Source organism: Prionailurus viverrinus, chromosome A3 (genome assembly GCF_022837055.1).
Source record: "Prionailurus viverrinus isolate Anna chromosome A3, UM_Priviv_1.0, whole genome shotgun sequence".
Lineage (NCBI taxonomy): Eukaryota > Metazoa > Chordata > Mammalia > Carnivora > Felidae > Prionailurus > Prionailurus viverrinus.
The window spans coordinates 90,694,501-90,710,570 of record NC_062563.1 but is presented as its reverse complement, the minus strand read 5'-3'; the positions used below and the strand labels follow the sequence as shown (position 1 = coordinate 90,710,570).

Below are 16,070 nucleotides of genomic sequence, written 5' to 3'. Positions count from 1 at the left end.
AAGGGTAGGAATGACAAAGCCAGGATGGCTGGACATGCTTTGGGAAACCACAAAGAACAGAGGCAGTCATTTATGTAGACATGTAAAAACCACAAAAATCAAAACTAAACATATTCAAACAAGTCATATCCTCTCTGGCACATGCGGTCTGCTTTCTGGAATGAAAGTATTTTAAAACAGAGACTCAAACTGGGCTATTTCACCAACTCAGAGCAAATTAGATTATTACAATGAGTTTATTCACCCATGCCTGCCAACTACCCACCACAACTCAAAACTTACTTTTTGGGTGCCAGCGGCCTGGACATTCTGCCATGTTGCTACAGGTTCTGTAGCTATGTGCCACTCTGGGTAAGTTTCCGTGAGTAACTTCACAAAGGTGGACTTTCCCACAGCTGCAACGCAAACAGCACGTATTGGGACACTTCCCAAATGAGGGCTGAAGAAGAAGCTGCTACTAAACTCTGCCACAAAGACCCAACTTAAGGCAACAAGCACCAGGTTTCCCAATTTCAAAACTCAGTGCCATACGACTGTCCGACGGCCGATGGATAGGTCAGGCCCTGCTAACCGGAGTCGCCATAAGGAATAGAGGCATTAGGGAAGATAAATACCTTTCAGATATGACTTGCAGTTTTAATGCTTCAACCTCCCAGAGGCAAACTATTTAATAACCTTGAAAAATGTAAGACTACCAGAAGTAGATGAAATCAGCTACTTAAGTTGTAATGCGTGAATCATATTCTGTGACTGTAAAAACTGCAAGTTTTTCAAGAAAGAAAATTAAGATTATGACCCTCATTCGCTCAACAAACCTAATCAGTATTTACCGGAGTGCTTACTATGGGCTCAGGACTATCTGGCACTGGGGTACAGTGATGAACAAAACATAGGATGGATTCTGCCCTCACAGAGCTTGCACGGGAGACACTAAACAAACACGGAAGTAACCAATAACAAATGGTGTTGAGTGGTAGGAAAGAAAAATGCAGGACGGCTCTAATACAGCACAGGAGACCAGGGAAGGTTCCTCTGAAGAAAATGTTCTCTGAGGGAAGAGCTGAAAGGTGAGGAGTTAGTCAGGCCGAGGATGGGGGAAGGGTATTTCAGGCAAAGGGAGCCGCATAAGCAAGGGCTGGGGGGTGTGGGGCGACCTGGTGTACGACAAGACAGAAGAGAACCCTGTGGCCTAGAAGAGACATGGTCAAGCAAAGGCTCAAGATGTTTGGAGGAGCAGGTAGGCAGGCTGGACCAGATCAGGCAAGACCTCGTAGCATGGTAAGAAGTTCAAATCTATTCTAAGAGCAATGGGAAATCTGTGGCAACGTATTTTAAGCAGAGAAATGAAAAGATTCCATCTCATTTTTTATTTATTTTTCTTTTTTTTTTCAGAGAGAGAGAGAGAGGGAGAGGGAGAATGAGCGGGGGAGGGGCAGAGAGAGAGAGAGAGAGAGAGAGAGAGAGAGAGAGAATCTGAAGCGGGCTCCAGGCTCTCAGTTGACAGCACAGAGCCCAACGTGGAGCTCAAACTCACAGACCGTGAGATCGTGACTTGGGCCAACGTTGGACTCGCAACCGACTGAGCCACCCAGGTGTCCCAGATTCCATCTCGTTTTTAAAAGATCACTCTGCCAGGTGTGTAAGAACATACCGCTAACGGGGCGTCTGGGTGGCTCAGTCAGTTAAGCGTCCGACTTTGACTCAGGTCATGATCTCACAGTCCGTGAGTTCGAGCCCTGCGTAGGGCTCTGGGCTGATGGCTCGGAGCCTGGAGCCTGCTTCCGATTCTGTGTCTCCCTCTCTCTCTGCCCCTCCCCTGTTCACACTCTCTCTCTGTCTCAAAAATAAATAAACGTTAAAAAAAATTAAAAAAAAAAAAAAAAAAAAGAACAGACTGCTAACAGAAGTAGCCACACAAATTAGAATATAATAGTAGCCTGAACCAAGGGATGGCAGAGGACGTGGAAAGTTGTGGTTGCTTTTGAGAAATACTCTGGAGATGAAACCAACCTAGTACAACAAATTATCTTTTTCCATTTACAACAATGTCTGGCCTATACCTTCCTGAGTTCCAGACTCGCTAAGGGCCCTCCAGACACCTCCGCTTGGATGTCCCATAAATACCTCAAAATCAGTCTGCTCCCTACATGAAGTCATCATCATCCCCACCAAAATGACTTTCTTCCCATATCCTGGACCCGGGTATGGCAGCAGCATCTACTCACTGTCAGGGCTTGTCCCTCCTCTGCCAAACCTCAAGTAGTCACCAAGTCCTTTTGCACTTGCCTTCTAAAATTTCCCCATCCCTCCTTTTCTCTCCATTCCCACCTCCAAGCTCAAGATCAGGCTCTCATCTCTTGCCTCTCTGACTCTGGCATTGCCCTCTTCAACCTATCATCCATACTGCAGCCACACTGAACACAAAATAACACTGCTTAAAACCCTCTACCAGCTCCCTATTGCTTTTGTGACAAAATCCAACCCTTTAGCATGGTCTACGAGACATAACATCTGCATATACCTCTCTGGCCTCGGCTTCCTTCAGGCACCCTGAGCTCCTGCTGACCAAACTCCAATCATGCCATGTTCTTCCCTGCAAATGGGAGTTTGCAAATGTGCTCCCATTTCCTGGAGCATCTTCTCCCCTCACCTGGTCAACCCGCTACTCAATTTTCAAGATTCTGCTCAGATGTACTTCCTGCATGAAGCTTTTCCAGACCCTGACTCCTCTGAGCTAGATCAGCTAATCATCCTTTACACTTGGTCTGGCCTTCTGGGTAAGAATCTGTCACTGCAATTGTAATTCTGTTTCTGCAGGTAGAAGATGGGGCTCCTCTAGGGCACAGAGTGGAACTGGAACCACAAACCAGCATAATGATCTGACTGAGTGAAACATTTAATGGAACCAAGAGAAGGAAGGGAGGTGCCCTTCAAGTCAATTCTATCAGCCACCCAGGGTTACTGATCAGGCGTGAAGGGATTGTCTCAGAAGAGCCCACACATCCAATATGTGCCATCGATTACACACCACTCCAACTCCTGTCTGAACAACACAGGGTAAGAACAAACATCATGAACCTGTGCGTTCTGTACAGTCACGCTCATCTCTCAGTTCCACCTCCACCCAGCCCATGCGTGCCTTTGCACATCCGCCCAGCCTCTGCTCTTCCCACACTTCAGTGAATAAATGCCTTCCCCTGCTCTTCCAGGCCTGTGTCTAAATCCTTTCCCCTACCAAGGCCAAGGCCCCACCTCTTCCATGGGTTCAGAATGTCTCTAGTTCACATGGAATTTCTACCGTATGGGGCAATTGAATCAAATAAGAAATATTTATTAACTGCTTAAAGTATGTTTAGGGGCGCCTGGGTGGCTCAGTCGGTTGAGCGTCCGACTTTGGCTCAGGTCATGATCTCACAGCTCGGGAGTTTGGGCTCTGCGTCAGGCTCTGTGCTGACAGTTCAGAGCCCGGAGCCTGCTTCAGATTCTGTGTCTCCCTCTCTCTCTGCCCCTCCCATGCTCATGCTCTCTCTGTCAAAAGTAAATAAACATTAAAAAAATTAAAAAAAAAGGGGCACCTGGGTGGTGCAGTCGGTTAAGCGTCCGACTTCAGCCAGGTCACGATCTCGCAGTCCGTGAGTTCGAGCCCCGCGTCAGGCTCTGGGCTGATGGCTCAGAGCCTGGAGCCTGTTTCCGATTCTGTGTCTCCCTCTCTCTCTGCCCCTCCCCCGTTCATGCTCTGTCTCTCTCTGTCCCCAAAAAATAAATAAACGTTGAAAAAAAACATTTAAAAAAAAATAAAGTATGTTTAGCATTCAATTGTTTTGATTGCTTCATGGGTCTTACTTTTGGTTTCCTAACAGGACCTGACTCTCTGGGGTTGGGACCCAGGAATCCACATTTATAAGTATGCCCCAAAGCGATCCTGATGCATACTTATATTTGAGGTTGCTGTCCATTACAATCTGTTCAAAATCAACAGAGGTAGTTTTGTTTTTTTTTTTTTTTTTTAATATAGGTTCTAAAACCACATACCAGACTACTGAATAAAAGCCTACAGGCTTATCATGAAGTACCTAAGAGACTGACAGGAATTACAAATTGGTTGAGTTTATTATATATTATCAGATGTCTGACTGCCCTAAAAAGTCTCTAGCTTAAAATATTTGGCATAGATGGTCAATATTTAGATTGCAGGTTGTTGATTAAATCTAGAACATGGTTCCTACCTATCAGTGAAAAGCTATTTTAATTAACAGGAAAAGATTAAGGTAATTGAGATGGCTGGGATTAAGTGACTGTTAGAATTAAATGCTTTAAACGTTAAAAACAATCTAAAAAACTATTGCAGATGGACAGGAAGGGCCCTCAGGGTTAGAAAATGTCAACTTCACCTCTGAGATCAGACACTATTAGTTCATCTAAGGGCAGTCAGGACTCTGAGGAATCGACTCAGGCCATTTAAGCACACAAAACCCAGAATGGCAACAAATTTGATGTAATGGGAAATCTACAGTTCCAATTACTGGAATAATTACACCAGGGCAACAGCTCTACCCTGCACCCCAATGCCCGTTCGAAAGCTTCTGGAAAGTCAGTTGAGTAATCAGAAGCTGGCTTCAGCAAAGAATGACAGTAAATGGTGGTGGCAGGTCCTAAGAGCTGTGCCATCCATGTTGCTCTAGGGCTCAGAGAGCCGGGGTCATTTGCCATAGGGCAGTAGTTCTTAAAACCGTGTTCTAATGGAACTCAGCTGTGCCAGGCATAGGCCACAAATATGGAATAATTTTAAAAGATAATTCAGTTATATATTTATTTTAAAAGCACACACAGGGGCGCCTGGGTGGCGCAGTCGGTTAAGCGTCCGACTTCAGCCAGGTCACGATCTCGCGGTCCGTGAGTTCGAGCCCCGCGTCAGGCTCTGGGCTGATGGCTCAGAGCCTGGAGCCTGTTTCCGATTCTGTGTCTCCCTCTCTCTCTGCCCCTCCCCCGTTCATGCTCTGTCTCTCTCTGTCCCAAAAATAAATAAACGTTGAAAAAAAAAATTAAAAAAAAATAAAAGCACACGCAACATAACTTTTTTTTAGGGATATAATACCTAATCATAACAGGTTTTCTTCTTCCTGCTGGGGTTTTGGTTGTGTTAGCTTTTTTTTTTTTTTTTTTTTTTTTTAAGACAAATGTTTTGTGTTTGTTTTTTTTTTAACTTTTTTTTCAACGTTTTTTATCTATTTTTGGGACAGAGAGAGACAGAGCATGAACAGGGGAGGGGCAGAGAGAGAGGGAGACACAGAATCGGAAACAGGTTCCAGGCTCCGAGCCATCAGCCCAGAGCCTGACGCGGGGCTCGAACTCACGGACCGCGAGATCGTGACCTGGCTGAAGTCGGACGCTTAACCGACTGCGCCACCCAGGCGCCCCAAGACAAATGTTTTAAAGTGTTCCAGGGGCTTCATAAGAGTGGTGACATCTGCTTCTTTCCTGCTACATTGGCCTTCTCCTAGCAAGCAGAACACTCATGTCCACCAAAAGCCATTCCTCTTTATGCAACACTGGGCAAACAAGAAAAAGTCCTCCCTTTGTCCGGTCTCTGTGCAGAGCACCAGCTTCTTATGATATCATCATCACGATAGTTGGATCCCAGGTTCACTGTTATCTTTCAATATACTCTTTAATATCATGAAATTTGGGAGGTATCAGATCGCAGAATCAAACCTTCCCTTTAGGCCTTGGCTATTACTGAACCTTACTATATGCGCCATGACTTGAAAAAGGGGGGAAGGTACTTTCTTTAGAGTATATTAGTTCAACATGTTGATTTTTATTAGCACCAAGACTGTCATTCCACAAGCTGCACCAAAGAGTTCTCTTGCTAATGTCCATCTTTTCCTTTTTCTCTTCCACAAGTTTTTCTATAAACTATGATGCCTGCTATTGCTACATTCTGCTAAAACCTAGCAGTCAGAGTGTAATGTCCAAAATAATGTATTATTTTAAATTTAATACAGCTGTATTTCATGTGAGCCTCTTAAACATACCATCACCTCCAAGCATTTTCCTCTCCTGAACAAAATGAAAAACATGGCAAAAATCCAATTCTGAAACCTTTTACCAAAAAGCAAACAAAGGCAATATATATAAAACTGTCTATCTTAAACACAAAATTCTTCCAAAGAAAATTGAAAGCCTTTACTTCAGGAACTGCATGTGATGCCACATTCATCTCTCACTCACTCGCTCACCAGATGTTTATGAGATGTTTATGGAATCGCTACTAACTAGTAGGTACTATAAAATGAATTAGGCTGAGATCCTGCCCTCAAAAAGTTCATAATCCACCCGTGAAACCAAGTACCTAGGTTCAGAAAGGCTCTGAGCCTAAAAGCACACTGGGCAAACGTAACAAAAATCACTCAGCAGGCTTAAAAGAAACATAATACATTTTTGCCCTCATTCCTTTTAATGTTTTTCCTAGGGAAAACTATGTTTACCAAAAAAAAGTTGCTCACAGCTCCCAGCAAACAATCCCAACAATCCAAACCACTCTGTTCAGCATGAGACCCTCACTGGTCTGGAACACCTTCCTCCCCCACTTTGCCCACCACAGGATTCATCCTTTCACTCCCTCCTCCTCCGTGAAACTCTCCTGAACTCTCTCCAGCTCCACGTCACCCGGAGGCAGAGCTAATTACTGCCTTCTCTGATGTACCAAGGTATTACATTATAATTATTTGTTGACCCATCACTCTCTCCACTTGCTTTTTGAAGACACAGACTGGCCTTGTTCCCTTTGCATCCTGAGTACCTAGCCAGGTCCTAGGAATGGAGATGGATGGAACGAGGCGAATCACAGAAACAAACGCTCCAATATACAACGTTTAGAATAAATAGTCTCTTTTCCGCTAGGATTCTTTGCCCAGTTGTTTACACGCAATAAAAGCAAAAGATGAGTATTAGTGATGTTAGAATGCAGGAAACATGCTATTAGGGAAGCTCTCTCCGCTGCTTTATATACAAGCCTCTAGACTGTAAAAGTGATAAAGTTTCTTCTGCTTTGGTTGGGTCTTTGAAAACCAAAGTGAGAATGGTCTGAGATCACTCACTGCCAGTATTTCATATGGTAGTCCTTTGTTCAACTGAGGTTTGTAATTACAAAATAACTGGCTTTGGGAGGCAATAATATACCGTAGCCATGAATACACTTAGAAGATAGGCTAAGTATTTCTTAGATTTTCAGGCATTGTTCAGGCACCAAGTTTCTGACGTTCCATCACACATGGCAGATGGCTTTACAGCTCATACCAGACACATGAGCAGGGTGTCTGCACTTACAGGATCAGATCAACAAGACTTGGAGCAGCAGGACTACTAGAAAAGCCCCTCTAAACATATCTAACTTCAGTCAGGACAAGGGTTTCCCTTCCTCTATTCAGGTTTCCTGGATGGGTACTCATTTACTTGGGGATGCCACCTGTGATTAGAGAACAAGCTCAGTCCTGACTAGGATTGTAAAGCAGTTTGACATATTCCTTCCGTGGGCACCAGTGACGACCTTTCACGTGGATGTCAAAGCTCAGGAGCCAAACATGTGGTCAACACTGAAAGAATACAATGGGTCAGGCAGGGGTTAAGTGCTGGTGATGCCAAGATGAGCAAAACACTAAGCAGCCAACCCAGGGAAGGTCTCAACAGAAGTCAAGTGCTGCAGCATTTGTGGGTACAAAATGTTATGGGAGCACACAGAGGAGGCAGTGACTAATTCCGCCTGAGGACAGTCACCAGGCTGTGTGGGGTGATGGAAGAGTTGTAGGAGGTAAAACCAGAAACAGCCAGATCAGGGTCCCCCAGTCCACTGGTCATTAGTCACACTTTCCTTGGGCAAGTGCATCCACTTCCAAGGCTTCAACAGCTACCCCCACCATCAACAACTTCCATACCTGAAAGCTCAGTCCCATCCCTCTGGATTTCAGGCACATGTCCTAATCTACCCCAGAACATCTATCTCTGTATGCCTCAGAGGGACCTGATAACTAAACATATCACTCTTACCTCCCCAGACTTCCTCTTCCTTTATTCCCATCTTCAGTTGCCAGTCAGTGTCCAAACTAAAAGCCTCACTGTCATCTTCTATACTAGAAGTGGCCACCTAGTCCTGTCAATCTCACTTCTAAGAATCTCTCTCAAATGACTCCATTCTTCTCCGTCCTTCCATTCCCTCTGTCCAGGCCGGCATCTTCCCACACTCCCACTACTACAAGAACAGCCACAAAACCAGTCTAGCTACCAATTCTGTTCCTGCTCATTCACTCAGAGCAATGATACAAGACACTATGGGTACTGCAGCAAACAAGACATATAAAGAAAGTGCCTGTTTTATGGACCTTCCTATTTGTTCATTCTGGCCAATTTCTGTTTTAAAATTAATCTGGTTGTGACACATACCGGCCTCAAATCTTCAGCCCCCGCCCCCGCATGGTCCCTCTACTAGCATGGTCCACAAGGTTGTTCAACATCTGGCAAGTCTACCCTTCCACCCTCTTGTTCTGCCACACAGGTACATCCCTGTTATTAACACTGCATGTTTCTTCAGGCTTTGCCTTGGCAAGTGTTACCTGCTGTACCTGGAACATTCCTTTCTCATCTCCCCCTTGGGAATTCCTACCCCAGAGATTCTGAGTTTCCATGCCCAAGCAAGCATGGCACTCATCACATGGTACAGGAATGATGTTTAGAAGTCTGCTCCTCCCACCCGGCTATGAGCTTCTTAAAGGACAGGAATTGTATCACATGTGAGTCTACCCTCATAGCACATATTCGGTAAGTCTTGGTTCAAGAGAAACCAAGGCAGAAGCATATCCATCTACAAACGTTAAGACGCAAAGGTCAGGAAAATTGGTCAGGAAAACCAAACTTCACCTAATGGCCTGTCCAAGTACTTCTTTTGTGAAGTACTTTGGTGCCTCTGTGGGCTCTGAGAACAGAGCTTCCCTTAGAGGCATGTTTCCCAAAGGCAGAACATCTTGAACACCATCAGGACCCTCCCTTCTCAATCTTTTTGATGTTTCTGATTTGGTTGCAGAAACACACACAGATGTGGTGACTGATCTCACTTTAAACCCATGACCACTAAGTCCAAGTGGGTCCTTAATGCTGCCTAGCAACTCTCTACATTTCTCTTGCTCACTCACTAGACTAATTCATGTCTTTCCTCTCTCCTCACACCCACTCTGCTTAGCTGACCCTTCTTCCCGTTTCACTGAGGAAACAACCAAAAGACCTTCCCCAAGTTCCCACCACACCTCCTTGAGTCAGTACTCATTTATGTTGCCACGCACACTGTTCCTAGGGATAAACTCTGCTCCTAGCTTAGGCCAACCTCTCTCCACTTCGGCAAGAGATTCCACTCCTTGCTTACTAAAATCACTCCGGTAATTATATCCTGTCTCCTGCTTCACGAATTTTTTTGCCCTCTCTACTAGACCATTTCCACCAGCTTAAAAATATGATCCAATACCTCTTACAAAAAGAAAAAACTGGAAACAACCCCCTCAAACCTTCTTCCCATTTCAGCTACCACCCCATGTCTCCCCTTTCTAGGAAAACTTGTAGTTGTCTGAATCCATTGTCACCTCCCATTCTCCTTGAACCTATGCCAATCAGACTTTCACCCCTACTGCCCCTAAAAACCGTTCTTCTGAAGTTCACCAAAAAGCTCCATTACCTAAACAGCATTACACAGTTGAACATTCCCACTCCGCAAACACCTTCTTCACTTTGCTTCCAAGATATCATTCTCTTCCGGTTTTTCTCCTACCTCAGTGCTCATTCCTTCTCAGTTTCTTTTGCCTGATTCCTTCTTCCATCTAACTGCCCCATGGCTTAGTCCTTTCCATCAACACAACAAGGTCTCCTGGCTTCAAATGCCATCTACATTTATACCTCCAGTCCAGGGAGACTCTGAACTCCAGACGTATATATCAAACTGCCTCTTCAACACCTCCACTCAGATGTCTACCAAGCATACAAAAACCTAACACGACTAAAGGTAAAATCTTGAAACCATCCTCTGTGCTCAGTCTGTTCTTCTCATTCTTCTCCCATTTATGAAAATTTGGAACTCCCATTTTTCGAGTTGCTCAGGCCAAAATGATTGGAGTGATCACGGACCTCTCTTTACCTCACACTCCATCCACATCTGCTACTAAATCCAGTTTGCCCTGCCTTAAAATGTAACTGGAATCCAACTGCTTCTTACCACCTCCACGGTCACCACCCTGCTCGAACTCACTGCAACTCACCATTGCAATAACCACCTGACCCCTACTTTCAACATATCAGCTAAAGTCACCTTCTTATAATTTAAGTCAAATCATGTCACGTGACAGTGCAAATCTTTTCCAGTGGCAAGTAGAAGTCCAACACGGACTACAAAGCCTATGCAATCCAGCCACCCGTTACCTTTGGACCTCATCTCCTCCCATTCTCCCCCTTGCTTACTCCACTCCAGCCACAACAGCTTTCTTCTTGTTCCCTGAACACGCTATCCACCTTAGGGCCTTTGCACTTGGTCTTCCCTCTGCGTGGAAGAGTCTCCCAGTTATCCACATGGTTTCATCGCTTTCTTCTGGTTGTTGCTTCAATGTCACCTCTCAGTGAGGCCTGTCTTGACGAACCTATTTAAAACTGCAACCTCCCTCAATCTCTCACCCCTGAATTTTCTCCCATCACATTCATTACTATCTAATATATTGTTTGCTTAATTCATACTGTTTATTATTTACCTCTACTAGAGTTCCGTGAGAGCAGAGATTTTTATTTGTTCTGTTCAGTGCTATATCCTCAGGGTTAAGAACAGTGTTAGCATATGGAAGTTGCTCAAAGGGTTATTTGTCGAATGAATAAAATGAGAAATTCTCAGTTGGCTTCTAGGCTGTCTTCAATTTTCAACACTTATTCAGCACCTCAGCAGGTAAAAGCATCAAGTCAGAACTTAATAACGTTAAACTGAAGCAGGGGCGCCTGAGTGGCTCAGTCGGTTAAGCGCCCGACTTCGGCTCAGGTCATGATCTCAGTTTGTGCATTCGAGCCCCGCGTCAGGCTCTGTGCTGACAGCTCAGAGCCTGGAGCCTGCTTCGGATTCTATGTCTCCCTCTCTCTCTGTCCCTCCCCTGCTCATGCTCTCTCTCAATAATAAATAAACATTAAAAAAAAAAACAAACCGAAGTGTTATGCTTTCATTTGGTTTTTTTGGTTCCTTTTTATCTAACATACCGGGTCTCTACTCTTGTAACAGTTACTTTTAAAACATGTTTTAAGTTTAAAAAGTGAGTTTCTTCTAAGAAAAATGTTAAATTATATGGGACTAGAAGAGAGACATGGCAAAATTACTGTAAGTGGTATCTGAATGACTGAACTTTAAGAACTCTCAGGGTAGGGCTACCAGATAAAATACAGGACGCCAGTAAATTTTAATTGTAGATAGATAATAATTTTTTCTAATGCATGTCCCAAATATTGCATAGGACACACACACACACACTAAAATCTGAAATCCTATTTTAAATGGCACTTCACCCCCCCCCCCAAATCCGACATCCCTATTTTAGGAGAACAAAAGAAATTACACCCTGCTCCTTGTCGCATTCATTGCGATCAGAACAAGCTGGTGGAACTCCTGGCTATCTACGGACTTCGTGACTGTGGGAGAGTACTGAGGCCTGACATCCTAAAAATCAAAGAGGCCTCTTTGGGAAGGGAAAGGCCCCGTCACATCAGATCGCGGGGGCAGGGTGGTCTTGGCCCAGCTCCCTTTCCCAGCCTTTCGGGCACCAGCTCGGGGGAGGCAAAGGCTTGGCAGCCACTTTCCGGCCCTTACCAATATTTCCTTCGATGGAGAGCTTTCGAGGCCCGCGCTTCGCGTGCATGCCCCTGGAGGGGGACACGCCACCGATTCGGCTCTGAGCCATGGAACTGGAAGGTGTTCGCAACAGCCTTCGAAGGAGCTGACCCGCGGTCATCCCACCCACGACTCGCGCAATTATCACTTCCGCGGAGAGCACTTCCGCCCCCGGCTCCGCTGTGCAAACGCTCCGGCGCGCCTATGACGTCAGGAGATCGCCGGGCAAGAAGTGGGTGGAGTTCAGCTGGCCGCGCGGGGAGGGGCCGAAGGGACCCCTGTGTTCTCGCGAAATTTGTAGCAAAGCAACGCTAGGTGGAAAAGACTTCTAGTGCGGGGGTGCGGGAGCGTTAGTAACTGCAGTTGTCTGGGAGGCTCGCCGTCTCGCTGTTTGTCGGAAGAGCAACATTGTGAAGGAGACATACGCTCAGCAAGCTCCTCACCTTTGTATTTTTGTGTAACTTTCAAATAAGTCATAACTAAAGACAAAGTAATTGTAATTTTAAACGAGGCTTTTCCAGGTGTTTGCTTTTTATTCTAACTTGGGTAGAAATTGGACTGTGTTAAGCAGGAAAATGACGCAATCTGATGATGTACCACAAGTTAACTTTTTCCCATTCACGGTGACGCGCAGCACAATGCTGGCACATGACTGAATAAATCAACAAATTCGTTCATTACATCCCACCTCGTATTTTGTCTCTTGAATGAAATAAACGTTCACTCTGTCGATTTGCACAGCAGCCAAAAATCCCATTAGGATAAAGTGGGTGGAGGCTCAGGATGTGAGTGGAACTCGTTTAAACCGTAGATTGGGCTCTGTGGGTGTGAACCACGGCGAGGGTGAGCTGCAGGCCAGCGTGGGGCGGTGGGGAATCTGAGTGGGATTTGTAAAAGGATGAGCAGAGCCAGAGTAGAGAGAGACTTGGCTGGTGTATAAACCTGGAGTCTTGCCGTGGGTGGAGACCTGTGCTCTGTGGAGGGTCAGGGACAGTTCTGAGCTGCTGCCACCCGGTGAGGCCTTGACTGGCTTTGTCCTGCCACCACCACCCCGTTGTCATAACGACCTCAGAACTAACGAGTTATGAAATGTTGTCAGAGGGTATTTCCACTTTCCATCGTTGAAACCACAAGAGTCAAACCAGGAGTCCAACAGTTAAAACGGCCCTCAGGCAACACCTTAGAGGGGGGAGGTTTTAGGAAATGGGGATCAGATTGCGAGGGGTTGGGGAAGGGTTCGTGGCTGGGACACCTGTCTTGCATAGCAAGCACGGGACCTTTTCTTATACTGATGTTTATATGAGATGATTGAAGTGATGTTCATTTATTAAGCACATTATTTTTAAATATAGATTATAAATTTATTTAGGATAACCTGGATGGAGCACTGATAGATACGGGAACAGCCAAAGTCAGTCCCATCCTCTGCTCCTACTCTCACAGGCACCTCCGTGTCAAATTATTGCTTACATTTCTTTAGCTATGTAAACTCAGACTTGGAAAATATTCATCCAAACCAAGCCAAGTTTGAGAGGCTCTCTGAGCCCCCAAGGTTTCCCTCCCCTCACTGCCATCTGGGATATCGGGAAAGTTAAATGACGATGTTGTCAGCCACTTTAGGTGCAGACAGGCAACTAACGTGTTCCTAAAAGTTATAATTTTTTTAGACTTGATAGTAAAGTGTAATAAGAAGTAAAGAAAATCGCATGCATCATAAGTGTACAGTTTAATGAATTTCTCACAAACTGAAAATGTTCCTTGGATTCAGATACAGAAATAGAGCATTGCTAGTATCTCCTGAATCCATTTGCCCTGCCAGTTACTACCCACCCCAAATAATCCATAGCCTGACTTCTAAGAGCAGACAATAGTTTTGCCTGTTTTTTAGATAAATGGAATCATATAGTATTTCTTTTATTCAACCTAGTATCTATGAGATTTATCCATGCTATGTATGTAACTGTAGTTCATTCTCATTTCTGTGTGGTATTCCAATATGTCACTATACCACTATGTATTTTCTCCATTCTACTATCGATGGACATTTATGAGTTTCTAGATTTGGGCTATTATGAATAGGGTTGCTATGAATATTCTTGAATATGTCTTTTGGTGAAGTTAAGCATGCAGTCTTCTTGGGTAATACCTGTGAGTGGAATTGCTATGTGATAGGTTATTTGTATGTTCAGCATTAGTAAATATTCCTAAATAGTAGATAGTTTTTATAGTGTTTGTCCCAATCGACTCGCACCATCATGGGTGAGCGCTGTGGTCATCCTATATTCTTTTTTTTGGTCATCCTATATTCTTAACAACAGTTGGTATTGTCAGCTTTTTCATTTTGTCCAATATGCTGTAGATAGTTTTCACCTGCATTCTCCCGATGATTTACGAAGTGAAACACTCTTTCCTATGTTTATTGGCTATATCGGTAACTTCTGTTTTGGAGGACCTAGTCAAGTCCCGTGCCCACTTTTCTATTGGCTATCTGTCTTTTACTTACTGTTCTTTGTTCATTCTGGATATAAACTCCTTTATGAATATTTTCTCTCATTCTGTTCCTTGCTTTTAAAAAGCTTTCAAATTTCTTTGGTGTTCACTATAAGTAAAAAAACTAAAATGGCCTAAATTGCCTGTCAGTTGTCCCAATATCAGTGATGACCCCTCTATTCCCTTTTATTTTGTAGTGTTCGTTATTATGTTATATCATGGATTCATATCTTTCTTGGTCCTAATTCCAAATTCCCAAGAGAGAGAATCTAATTGGCCCAGCTGTGCCCCAAATGAAGTTCTCATGGAATGAACATGAGTATTTTGCCCCACCCCGTGCATAAAGAAGGAAGGCGATTAAAGGGATCATCATGAGCAAGGAAGACACCCAAAAAGGTAGTGATCGGTCCCTCCTAGAAGGAGAAAACAGGGTGTTTTCATCCCCCCTCAGGTGATGGCCAGAACACAAAAAGCAGCAGTGTCTTGGCGAACAGAATTACATCCTACTTGTCTACAGGAATGAGGCCACTTTACGCTCCTAGAGTTTGTCAGATATCTGCTGGGATGTATGAATAAGGGTTGATTACACTACACGGACTCTTGTCATTCAGCATCCATTTCTTCACCCAATTTTTGCCAAGCATCTACTATGTTATCAGGCACTCTTTCTAGTCCTTAGAGTACAGCTCTGAAGGATTTACTGTTTTCAAATGTTTGTAAGTGCTATTGTGACAAATAGATACAGACCCATATTACAAAAATGCTACAACATAGCCACAAAAAATAAGAAGGTAAACATATGCCAATGTGACCCTGACTTTCTTTTGCTGCTCGGATGTCTGGTCAGTTATAGTCTCATTTACATCGAAGATTTTCTAATGTGCTAGATGATGCTAAGTCAGTTTGGTTAAGCCGGGAAGTATGCTTCTAGAATCCTCTCCTGACAGGGCTTTGAGTTAGAGTCGGCCAAAAGAGGCCCAGGTATAAGATTCAGAAGGCAGAGCCTTAGCCATCATCTGGGGAGATGTCTTTCAGATACTGTGACAGACAGATGAGTTCACAGAGAGATCCCAGCTTGTCCTCAAAGCCCTAGTGTCTCCTTCCTGATCATCCTACAGTTGTTTCCAGAACTTCACTTCCCCAGCTATTTCCACCTTCAGGTAAAGTCTCATTCCTATAATAAACCCCTTCTTCCCATAATGTGCATGGTGGCTCTGCTCCCTTGAATGCACTCTGACTGATATACCTAATCATAAAGGGAGGCATTTAGGGAGTGGTTAGGAGGCATTTAGGGAGCGGTTAGATAGCCAGGGGTGAGGGTTAAGAAAGATAATCCACAAGCAGCACTTACCTCCCGCCACACAGTTACCACCCAGTACACATTACGTGGTAAGTGATGGCTGCCTTCAGCTTGGCCTTCTGTGCCTGGGACATTATTGCTATATTTATCTTTAGTTGATTTCCTGATGTATTTCATCTCTCCTCAAGCCATGTCACCCACCCATGTCCCCCTCACTATCAGCCCATAGTTTGACTTCCACTGAAGACTTCTAGGACAGCACTTCTTGAAGTGGGGCAAGACTGGGTGGGGAACAACCAGTCAGCTTCCCTGTCTTTCCCCACATGGAGATTCTGATGCATCCCTCTGCAGCAGGGATGGTCAGTGCTCCACATTTCCTCGGACCCT

At 44.5% G+C, this 16,070-nt stretch overlaps 1 protein-coding gene across 3 annotated transcripts in view; it reads right to left on the bottom strand.

Annotated features, from left to right (window-relative positions):
* DGUOK (deoxyguanosine kinase) overlaps positions 1-12,116 on the bottom strand; it is a 29,490-nt gene extending 17,374 nt beyond the window's left edge. The window contains exons 1-2 of one of the 3 annotated variants that reach the window (XR_007151036.1): positions 11,873-12,116; positions 283-395 (exon numbers count right to left, since the gene is read on the bottom strand). Coding sequence is in view for 1 of the 3 variants with exons in the window: in XM_047853434.1 (XP_047709390.1) it covers positions 283-395; positions 11,873-12,014 (255 nt within the window). In the remaining 2 variants the exon portion in view is untranslated. The remainder of the gene's footprint in view (positions 1-282; positions 396-11,872) is intronic. The other 2 variants (XM_047853434.1, XM_047853435.1) reach the window with 2 other exon arrangements.
* Positions 12,117-16,070: the final 3,954 nt, after the last annotated feature.